This window comes from Camarhynchus parvulus, chromosome 6, assembly GCF_901933205.1.
Source record: "Camarhynchus parvulus chromosome 6, STF_HiC, whole genome shotgun sequence".
Taxonomy (NCBI): domain Eukaryota; kingdom Metazoa; phylum Chordata; class Aves; order Passeriformes; family Thraupidae; genus Camarhynchus; species Camarhynchus parvulus.
Window position 1 is genome coordinate 352,669 of NC_044576.1, and position 11,260 is coordinate 363,928.

The 11,260-nt window shown below is 51.4% G+C and overlaps 1 protein-coding gene across 1 annotated transcript; it reads left to right on the forward strand.

Annotated features, from left to right (window-relative positions):
- The first annotated feature begins 220 nt into the window (after window positions 1–220).
- On the forward strand, window positions 221–9,501 carry SLC29A3 (solute carrier family 29 member 3). Its single transcript, XM_030951277.1, has 6 exons — window positions 221–275; window positions 1,187–1,447; window positions 4,174–4,256; window positions 4,903–5,129; window positions 5,987–6,149; window positions 7,053–9,501. Exons 2-6 carry the CDS (start codon window positions 1,199–1,201, stop codon window positions 7,720–7,722), a joined length of 1,392 nt encoding a protein of 463 aa, XP_030807137.1. The 5' UTR covers window positions 221–275; window positions 1,187–1,198; the 3' UTR covers window positions 7,723–9,501.
- The last annotated feature ends 1,759 nt before the right edge of the window (window positions 9,502–11,260 follow it).

An 11,260-nucleotide genomic window follows, 5' to 3' on the forward strand; every position in this document is an offset into this window, starting at 1 on the left:
TTATTATTACTCGAATTATATTATTATTTTAATAACCATTTTATTACAGGTATTTGGGATGGAGGGGCGTGGCAGAGGGGGCGTGGCCAGCACTGAGGGGGCGTGGTCGGCCCGTGCCGCCCGCTTTTTCTGCGGGGCGTGGCCAATCCCCATAGGGGCGTGGTCAAGATAGGGGGCGTGGCGTTGCTGCGGGTGGGCGTGGTTTTCCCTTCAAAGGCGGGGCGGGGCCAGAGCCCTGAGGCGGCGCGGTGGCGGCCGGGCCGGGCGGGACCCGCGTAAGTTCCGCGGTATCGGGGCCGGGTGGAGCGGGGACGCGTGGGTAGAACGAGAGGCTGCGGGGAGGGAGGGAAGGAGCAGCACTCCCCGCTGCCGAAATTCCCGGTTTGTTCGCAAAATCCGCGGTTTCTGGCATTTCCGCCTCCCCCCGCGCTCTGCCCGTCCGGGGTGGGCTCTGAGGGTGCTGGTGCCCAGAGTGGGGGGGCTCTGAGGTGCCGGTACCCCGGGCCGGTCCTGCGGCGTTTTCAGGTGGTTTTCCTGCGCCTGCTGATGATGCCGTGTGTCTCTGTGAGTCATTTGTCACAGCTGGCTGACGTTGCGCTGGGCTGGTGCTGGAGTAGTTTACAAGTGCTTTCCGAAAGCCCGGCCGTGTTACTACGAGGTTGCGCCTTGCTCTGCAGAGCCCGACGGCGCTGTGGGTCTGGCAGCTGCCGTTGGGTGTTCTTTGGAGCGTGGCATGCGCTAAGCGAGATTTCTTACTCCTGCAAGTCCAAGGGGACGGGTTAATTATTAATTATGGGTGGCATCTGCGGAATCTCGGTCCCTTTCCCCGTGGCTTCCCAACCCTGGCTCGCTCCTCCCGTGTTTGGCTGCCGAGGCCCTGGCACAGCGTGCCCAGAGCAGCTGTGGCTGCCCCTGGATCCTTGGAAGTGTCCAGGGTTGAGTTGGACAGGGCTTGAAGCAGCCTGGGATAGTGGAAGGTGTCCCTACCCATGGACAGGGGGGTTGGAATGACTCCTAAGTGTCCCTGGCCAGGACTTTGAGCTACCCGGGCTGCAGTGAGATGGGCTTGGAGGTCCTTCCCAACCCAAACCACTCCATGATTCTGTGATTTCCCGGGGCCAGAGTAGGCTGGAGGCACAGCTTGTGAGCAGCCCTGGTGTGACAATGTCCCTGTTGTTTTTCCCAGCGGGCCAGCACGATGTTCCCGGCAGCTGGCAGCTCTCCCCCGGACCAGGAGCCCCTGCTGGAGGATGCTGTAGGGAGTGGGTACAGCCTCCAGAAGCCCAGGGACCGCTGGCACGGGGCTTACCTGATATTTTTCCTCCTGGGCATCGGGTCCCTCCTGCCCTGGAATTTCTTCATCACGGCCAAACACTACTGGAGGTACAAGCTGCAGAACTGCTCGGATGAGCCCGGCCCGGCAGGGCAGGTGGCCTCAGACCTGCGGGTGAGTGCTGCTTTGGAGGCAGAAAAAATCGCCTGTTCTCCTTCCTAACAGGCTCATTTTCCCCCTCCATTTCCCCAGAAGGTAAGTGAACATCCTCTAGGGTCTCACCTGCTGCAAGGAAAGGTTTCCCCTGCCCCAGAGGGAAAGGTTTATTTGGTATTTATTTACAAATAGCTGTAGGAAAGATGCTTCAAGTCATTTTGAGGTCTGCCTTTTACCTGTATTTGGACTGCTAAGTGTTAAGGTGAATCTGAAAAAATATGCCTTAACCTTTCACAGGGCAATTTCTGCAGTGCAGGGTGTGTTTGTGGTGGTCTTTTTTGTGTCCTTCATGATCTGGCAGGTGTACCATGAGTATCTCCTTGCAGTGATCAACATCTGGCTGTGGCATATGGAGCAAGGAGCTTGTCATGGGCTGATGGATGAGGCAGCCTTGGGGTGGCAGGTTAATGGCCCCTTTCTGTCCCCAGAAAGGCTGCTTTCTCCTGCTCCTCCTGCCACAGCAACATTATTTCCCTGTGCCTCCCTGACTCAGCTGTGGGTTTGTTTCTTTGTGGCTTTGTGGAAAAAGTTTTGGAGCACTGAGGCTGTGTCACATCCTCCTCTCGTGGCAGAGCTTGTTCAGGTGGTTTGGGCACTTTTTGTTTTTATATAAACACAGGGCCACGTGTGATGCCCGTGTTCCCCCTGCAGTTTCTCACTCCCATACACCCACAGCTCTTTTAATTTTCATTGTTAAGTGTCAGCTGCTTTTTTTGATGGAGAGGAAGGGAACTGCTTGTACCAGGATGCTGCAGGTGTGCTGCTGAAAAGCAAGAAACTGAATTAAACTGAAGTGCCCAAGCTCCTGCAGTGCCTGAAGATCAAAATCAAAAAATGGCCAATCACAGCCCAGCTGGCTTGGACAGAGAGTCTGACACAGAGCTTTGTTATCATTCTTTCCTATTCTATTCTTAGCTAGCCTTCTGAAAAAAGAAAGATGGAATCCTTTCTTCTATTCTTTTAGTATAGTTTTAATGTAATATATATCATAAAATAATAAATCAAGCCTTCTGAAACATGGAGTCAGATCCTCATCTCTTCCCTCTTCCTCAGACCCCTGTGAACCTGGTCACAGTGCTGCAGCAGGAGGGGTTACCTGCACACAGAGCTGCACTCTGGGGGGATGCACCTCTGACTGACAGGCACCTCCTGGCTCCAGCCTTTCCACTGCTCCTGGTTTCATGCCCTGTGCTCAGCAACACTCCAGCACCTTCAGCCACCTTCACACACCTGGATTCCTTTTCCAGCCTGGCAGGAGCAGGGTAAAAACTCCTTTGCAAAAGCATCTTGTGCTGGGTTTGCCACCACGACGCTTTGATCTGGTTTGGGGCTTTCTAAGGCATCCTGGCAACATGTTTGAAGTTAGTGTGGGGTTAAACACTTCCTCAGCTCTGTGCTGAGGGATGACACTTGACACTTGGCCCCATCAGACCTGGATGTGGGAGGAAGGTGTCAGGATTGCTTTGGGGTTTATTTTAAGGGCTCAGCAGGAAGGCAGAAGAGCTGGGTATGTCCTGCAGTGCCAAAAATGAAAGCATATCTCTGAAGGGTGGGAAAACCCAAGGAGGGAGAAGAGTTGCCATTGCAGATGGATTAAAACCTAGCAAGCAGGAGAGAGGGGTATGGAACCTGATCTTTTCCACTGGTCCAGGCATGGATTAAATTTGCCACCCACCATTCTGCTGCAGCATTAAAACTGTGGCTCTTAAATACTTGCCCAATTCTCTCCTCACTGCTGGTGTGAGCCCATTTGCTGGGAATGAATGAATATTTCCCTGGGATGTCTTTGAGTGCACTTCTGCTTGGTGCAAAACATTAAAAAGTCATTTTTCCTCCCCAGAAGCAGAAGCAAATTAACTTTTTAAGCAAGTTTACTGAGTATTCCCAGGATGGTTTGGAGGTTTGTTTTAAGTAGGTGGGTAAATAAGCTGCATTTTAGCAGCCAGCTTTGTGTTTTGCTTTGTCTTTTTTCTCCTGATTCATCATGTGGCCACAGAGCTTTGAGCCTCCTGCTTGGCTGAGCTGATGCCACAAGCACAGAGAATTAAGTCTCTACCTATCTAGACCCTCTAGGAGTGATTATTAGATTTCCTGTTGCTTCCAGTGAAGCTCCTGATAGGGAAGAGGAGATGAACGTGCTTGTAAACTGATTAAAAATTATGCCAAGCTGTAAAAAATAATGAACTGTGCAGAGAAAACCTGCCAAGTGCCTTCTCCTGGTTGGATGTGGTGAGATCTCCATCTCTGTAGCTGAATAAGTGCAGAAAATGAAAACCTGGTGTGATAGGGGTGGACATGTAGGTCATCCTCCTGTTTGTGTGCATCATCCTACCTGCTGGCTGAGATTCCTGCAGCAAAAAAATGGGATTAAGCCCCTCCAGGGGAGAGGAGAGGGAGCAGCTACACTTTGATGGTGCACAGCACCATGGCAGCTATTTCTTTCACTGTTTGTTTTTTTTTCCTTCTGTATTTATGGCCCTGATTTCCTGAAACAGCCCAGGGCTATGGGAGGGCAAATCCCAGAATTCCCATTGCCCTGAGCAATTTGCAGCATGGGCTACAACACTGCAAGGTGGACACCTACACCATAACCCCCTGTTGTGTCATATTCAAGACCTGAAATTCGTGTGTTGTTCCCCCTGCAATGTTTTTTACTTGATCTGGGTTTTGTTTTTCCCTGGCAGGACTATTTTGAGAGTTACATCTCCATTGCCTCCACCATACCCTCAGTGCTGTGCCTGATTGGAAACTTCTTGCTTGTCAACAAGTAAGTGTTGCTCTGTTTCCAAGTACCCGAGCCACATTTCTCCCTGGCTTTGCTCCTGTCTTCTTTCCAGCTTCCCAGCTCAGGGGGAAACCACAGGGCATCCTGAGCTCAGCCTCTCTGTGCAGCCAAAATTCCCCTCCTTGCCCCTGCCTGAGTTGCAGCCAGCTGAGGTGAAGCGGGAGAAGCGCCTTCCTCCACAAGTTGGCTTGAGTAAATAAATTCCTTGGTTAATTGCTTGGAAACAGTCTTGCCTCTTAAAAATACCTTTATTGTCATCAGGGGAGTGGTTGACAAAAGCCAGGCTCATCCAACACCTTGCCTTGGTCTTACCAGTCCTCATTTGGACTGGGATGAGAAATGGACCAGCTGCACCTTGCTGCAAGCTTGGCTTAAACCTCAAACAGCCTCCTGCCTTCATCTGCACCCTTCCTTATCCCACATCAAACTGCTGCATGCTTGCAGGCATGGGTTTGCATGGCTAATCTCCAGACTCCAGCTCCCTGCCTCACTGCTTCCTCACCTCCTCCCATCTCTCTTTCTTTATTTTCTTTACCCTTTCTGCCAGCACAGGAGCTGCCCCTATCCCACATTTAACCTTCACGTTGTGGTTTGAAGCGCAGCAGTGACTCCTTCCCTTTGTGCCCAGGGTTGCTGCCAGTGTTCGGATCCTGTCGTCCCTCTTTGTCATGCTGGCTGTGTTCCTGGTGATCACGGTGCTGGTCAAGGTGGACACCTCCACCTGGACCACACCTTTCTTCACCCTCACTGTGGGCTGCGTGGCCGTGGTCAGCAGTGCCTCCACCGTCTTCTCCAGCAGCATCTTCGGCCTCAGCAGCTGCTTCCCCATGAGGAACCTGCAGGCTCTGCTCTCAGGTTGGCTGATCCCACTGGGATCGTGCTCTTGGACTTTCCCTGCTCGGCTCTGTGGTTTTCTCTCTGGGGGTTTTGTCATGTGGGGGTTTGTTTTAGAAGCTTAACTTTGCCCTAATGATAAAGGGAAGTTGCTGGAGGAGAAACTCGCTCGGTCACATGAGCTTTGGTTTCTGTAAACAGCCATAAAGTGACCCTGGAGTGTTGCTGGGTGCAGGGAGAAAGGAGGGAAGGAGGTGATATCCCCCTGCCCTGTCATTTCCAGTAGCTTTGCCTTGTTTGTTCCTTTCTGATCAGCGTTTCCATGGGTGATGAGGGGCAGCTTGGGAGCTGTGAGTGATGAGCTCCCTGGAGCATTGCTAACATTATAAATGTGCTGTGGAATGCTTGACAAACCAAGAGGAGAAAGGGGGGGGAAAATCGGGATGGTGAAAATTTTCCTGGGGCCAAGACAGGAGTGTTTTTAATGAGTTTATCTCTGTGAAGGAAAGCACCACATCCCTGAGATGGCATTCCTGCCTCTGGTGCCTTGAATCCCCATCTGGGGGAGTACAGAAGGGATGGTTGATTCTGTGTGCTGGTGGAAAGCCAAGTTTAGGCTTTGGGAAAGGTTTGGACTTTTTCTGAAGGACTGGGGGCCTGCAAACCCAGCAAAAGGACTGGGGAGCTGCAAGCCCTGAGCCTGTGTTGGAAGTGGGTGCAGGATGGCACCTGGGCTGTGGAGATGGAGAGGAGCTTGTTTGTGCAGCCGGCTGTGGGGCACTGCTCCCTGGGGAGCTGTGCATGTCACAAGAGGAGTTTGTGGGTTGCCCCTGTTGCTGTGTGTCCCTCACTGTGCCCACCTCTGTTGGCACACACAGGGCAGGCCATGGGTGGCACCATCAGCGCCGTGGCCTCTGTGATAGACCTGGCAGCGGCGGCCGACGTCACCGACAGCGCCCTGGCCTACTTCCTCACCGCTGACATCTTCATCGTCCTCTGCATCGTGGTGTACCTGCTGCTGCCCAGGCTGGAGTACTCCAGGTGGGTGCCAGCCTGCCAGGGCATCCCACAGAGGGATTGCAGTGGGATTGCTGGGGGATCCATGGGACACTCGCCCTGCTGGTCCCTGCCCTGTCACCGCCGCCAGCTGCACTTCCCCTTTCACCGAAACCACAGGCTGAAACTGAGCTTCAGCCCCGTGCTGAGTTTCTGCCAAGCTTTCCCAGGGCCCACAGTGCTGCCTCTCCCAAAATGTGTGGAGTCAGCAGAGAGCCCTAACCCGGAGGCAGGCAGCCGGGAGTGTCCCCAAATCCTGTCTGCCACTTGGGTGTGTGTGGCCCATTGGTCTGGTTGGTGCTTGTAGCCCCCAGAACCCCCAAGGGCTTGCATGCAGTAGGGTCCCCTCTGTGAACACTGAGGGTGCAGAGAGATGGGGAGAGGGCATGGTGGATGTGCAAGGGTCACCTCTCTGTATGAGGTGGGAGCTGCAGGTGTGGTGTTTGTGAGGGTCCCCAGCATGAGGTGAGATGAGGAATCTGACTCCATGTTCTCAGAAGGCTGATTTATTATTTTATGTACTTATATTAAAGAATACTATACTAAAAATATACTAAAGAAAAAGATACAGACAGAAGGCTTAACAAGAATGAATAATAAGTTGTGACTGACTCCTCAGAGTCTGACACAGCTGATGGTGATTGGTCATTAAGTAAAAACAATTCACATGTTTGCATAAACAATCTCCAGACCACATTCCAGAGCAGCAAACACAGGAGAAGCTGAGGCTTCTGATCTTCTCAGGAGAAGAAATACTGGTGAGGGGATTTCTCAGGAAATGTGACAGTGATGGTGGAGTTGCTGGATCCAGCAGGCATACCTGTGTCTCCAGCTTCTCTCCAAGTCTCAGCTGCATTCCCCCATGCTTCCCTGTGTCTCTTTCTCCAGGTATTACCTGAGCAGCCAGAAGGAGAGCCCCTCTGTGGTCACTGTGCCCCCTGACAGCTCCGTGGAGGACCAGGCAGAGCCAGGAGGCACCGTGAGCTCCTCCTTCCTCACAAGGAGTGCTGGCATCCCCCCACTTCGCCCCATCCTGCAGAAGACTGCCCTCCTCGGCTTCTGCCTCTTCTATGTCTTCTTCATCTCCATCATCATCTTCCCTTCCCTCTCCTCCAACATTGAGTCTGTCAGCAAATCCTCGGGGAGCCCGTGGAGCACCAAGTACTTCACACCACTCACCTGTTTCCTCCTGTACAACTTTGCTGACTGGTGTGGGAGGCAGGTCACTGCCTGGATCCAGGTGCCAGGCCCCAAGAGCAAACTGCTGCCTGCCCTTGTCCTCCTCAGAACCATCTTCCTCCCTTTCTTCATCCTCAGCAACTACCAGCCCCGGGCTCACATCCACACCGTGCTGTTCAACAGGGACATCTACCCCGTGCTGTTCACAGCCCTGCTGGGGCTCAGCAATGGCTACCTGGGCACTCTGGTCATGGTCTATGGCCCCAAAATCGTGCCCAAAGAGCTGGCTGAGGCAGCAGGGGTGGTGATGTCCTTTTACCTGGTGCTGGGGCTGGCTCTGGGCTCTGCCTGTGCTGTTTTTGTGGTGCACCTCGTGTAGAGGGGGCAGCTGCAGGAGGAGGATATCCTCAGTTGTTGGGGATTTAGGGTTTGGGGGTTTTTTCCCAAAAAAGTGGTTTTGAGGCAGCCTGCCTGTCTGGGCAGGGGGGTAGCTGCATCCAGGGGGGATGCAGAGGGAAATTCTCCCTTCTAGGAAGGGGCATCTCCTGTGCTTGGGAGGGTTCTGTCAGACATTGTCGCTCCCCAGTTGAATGGAGCAGGGACCAAAACAGCCTCATCCTCCCCAGGATGCTCAGGGAAGCACCAGGGACATCCCTTACCTGTGTGCCAGTGGTTTTAAATTGAACCCAGGGCTTTTGGGGGCACCTTGGGTTTTGGTGCTGCACTGTTCAGCCCTTCAGGGGTTGGGTGGTCTTAGGGAGGGTTCACCTCTCACTCAGCTGTGATGGTGGTGTTGAACTAAAAGGGATTTGAGCCCTGGAGCACCTTCTCACAACTTAGGGAACAAGTAGCAGCTGCCCCAGGGATTGGGGCACAGTTTTGCACAGATTTCATACAATCATTGCACACAAAAAAAATTTATATATATATAAGGGAAAATGCTTCACTTGGAATTTTGCTTGCTTTAATTTTTCCATGTAAAACTGAACTGAGGGATCATCTACCTCCCAGCCTGGTGCCACTAGTGTTGAGGACTATTCCCTGGGCAAGCTGAGAGGAGCATTGTTCCTGCTGTGACTGTGATGTGGCCCCCAAGGCAAGTGAAATACTGAGTGAGCCTAACCTGAGTTTTTTAGGGTGTCTTCAGTCTGTGCTCTCTGTGAAAACCAGGAAGAGGTATGAGAGAGGCCCTGGTGTGAGGTTCACAGCAGAAATCTGGTTAATTTGTGTAGACAGGCACCATATGGCCTCCAGATGTTTTCAGAGGGGTGAGCTACTGTGACACCCAAAAAATATGGCCCACCCAAAGACAACTGGCTTTTAAAGTCATTTAAACTCCCATATGCCAGCTCAGCCTGGACTAAATCCGATTACTGTATTTATTTTCTCAAATTGGCTGGACTTATGCTCTAGGAGAGGTGAAGTGATCAGCAAGGGTGTGAAGGCAGAGCTTGGGAAGTGCCGTGATGCTCAGAGATGCTGTCTGTGGAAATGGATTCCTTGGGTTAGGAGTAGATGCTCCATTCCTGGATGCTCTCTCAGCACCTCCTGCTTGCCCAGGGAGTGGTGGAGCTGCTGGATGTGGGGAGAGCAGCAGGATCTGTGCTGGTCACTGCCCCAGGGTGCCATGTGGGTGTGCTGGACACTGGGTTTTTACACAAATCCTTCCCTAAAGCAGTGTTTAGTTTGGGCCCCTTGGCAATGCACACACACACACACAGTTTTGCTTGATGCCTGATTTTTATTTCAAAGTGGAAAATGTGTGGGGTGAGGAGCAGCTTTGTGGAATGTGTGGGTTCTTAATCCTGTCCCTTTGGATTTGGAGCTCTTTGGCCTCCAGGGACTGTCTTGGCCCACCCAAGGGCTGAGGGTTGGGGTGCTGGGAGCCCCTCCTGGGGTCAGAGCTCCCATCCCCTCCCTGGTGCTGGAATAATGCAGTAGTTGGTCAAAAAGCCCAACCCAACTTGGTGCTGGCAACCAAAAATTCCCTTTGTGGCCTTCACCTTGTGCATTTCCCCCCAATCCAAGGAATGATGAGATTTGGCTTGGTTTTTTCCTGCTTTGCATCTCTGCTCCTCCTCTCCTTGTTGCAGCCCAAATTCCTCTGGAGGAGAGCTTAATTATCTGGTACTGTTGCTAATAAAGAGAATTCCTGATCCTGTGCAACTGCTGGTGTCTGGAATGATTTCTCTTGGAGGTGCACTGATGCATGCAGTTTCAGCTTGCAGTTTTCCTTTTGGTCATCCCTCTCTCCCAGCTTGGATTGTGAACTCAGAGAAATCCCTGGCAAGGGCTGGGTGAAGGAGCCCTGAGATCATTGCTTGGAGAGCTTTCCTGTGGCAGAGGGGAGTGAGAAAAAGGGGATTTATGCTTTGGTTTTGGTGGCATGCAGCTGAGGAAGGTTAATAAATGAGGAGAAAAATCAATGCAGATGCAGACTGGATGAGAACCAGGTCTGGGCATAAAGCTGGTGGGAATGCCATGGTGTGGGGGTGGGTGCTGCCAGGCCTCTGAGCCATGAGCTGTGGGTGATCCCCTGCAAAAGGAGAGGGATGATTTATAGGGAATTGCAGAGAACAGCAGGGAAGTGGTGACAGTGCCTGGGAGAAGCCACATCTGCTGCTCAGCGTGGGCCATGCCAAGGAGCTCAAGGTAAGGAAACCTTGGGGGGGATGAGGAGGGAAATGGTGCTGGAGGGGTGGAATGAGGCTGCTGCATCTGGGATAAAATAAAAGTGTAGCTGCATCTTGTGCCTGGGTGGGTTGATTTGTGTCCCTACCTATGGCAGCAGGGCTTTGGAGCTAGGTGATCATCACATTCCAACCCCAACTTACCCCATGATCCTGGGATAAATTGGGATAAATGCATCTTTGACATCAAAAGCAGCCATGGAGCCCAGCTCCAAGGCTTGGAATGATGCTCTAGCCAGGAGGAACACTGCAGGGATCCAAACCTGTGGTGGAGTTTGAGGCTCCCCAGGATGAGGGAAGAGATGAGAATCTTGATTCCATGTTTCAGAAGGCTGATTTATTATTTTGTTATATAAATTATATTAAAAGAAAATGATATACTAAAGAATAGAAGAAAAGATTTTATTATTCATTCTTTTCTAGCCTTCTGATGAAATCCTGTGACTGAGCAGAGAGTCTGACACAGCTGGACCATGATTGATCATCAAGTAAAAACAACCACATGAGACCAATCAAAGATGCACCTGTGGGTAAGCAACCTCCAAACCACATCCCAAGCCATCAGATAATTATTGTTTACACTTCTTTTTTGAGGCTTCTCAGGAGAAAAATCCTAGCGAAAGGATTTTCATAAAATATCACAGTGACACAAAAACTGCCATCCAGTTCTCCAGGAGCTTTAGGAGAGGGAGTTGCTCCCCAGAGCTGAGTTCCAGAAGAGAGACCCTGGCTGGAGCTCAGCTGGGTCCATGTGTCTCCCCTCACCTGCCCAAAAATGCACTCCCAGATTTTGTTTCTGGTTTCTGTGATCACCACCATCCCCTCAGCTGTAGGACACAAAATAAAATTATGCTGACACTGGAACTTTTGAGGTAAAAAGAAGGGGAGTTTAATTTTTGATTTCAACATTTAGAGATTTTCAAAAATGCCAGTAGATTGGAGGGTGACAGTGCTACGTCTCCAATGACACTGGACAAACCAACAGTTCATCAAGTTTTTCTTCTTCCAAAAAAGATTGTAACACAGTAATTATTATTTACAGAAATGTGCTTAAGAGAATTTGTTACAAGAATGTAAATATAAGAAAACTTTAAAAACCTGAAAAGAACAGAGCATCACTCAGCCAGCAGGGCTCTTTGCCCATCTCCCAGCCCAGGAGTGTGGATCTGATCTGCCTGGCATGGAAGGACCTTGTGCTTTTCTCAGACAACCAGCCCCCTCTCCTCT

Bases quoted from the DNA above. Each gene is read 5' to 3' on its own strand.
- SLC29A3 (XM_030951277.1), top strand. From the start codon at position 1,199: ATGTTCCCGGCAGCTGGCAGCTCTCCCCCGGACCAGGAGCCCCTGCTG. The intron at 5,130-5,986 runs GTTGGCTGATCC...TGGCACACACAG, and splicing joins CCTGCAGGCTCTGCTCTCAG to GGCAGGCCATGGGTGGCACC. The intron at 6,150-7,052 runs GTGGGTGCCAGC...CTCTTTCTCCAG, and splicing joins CCCAGGCTGGAGTACTCCAG to GTATTACCTGAGCAGCCAGA.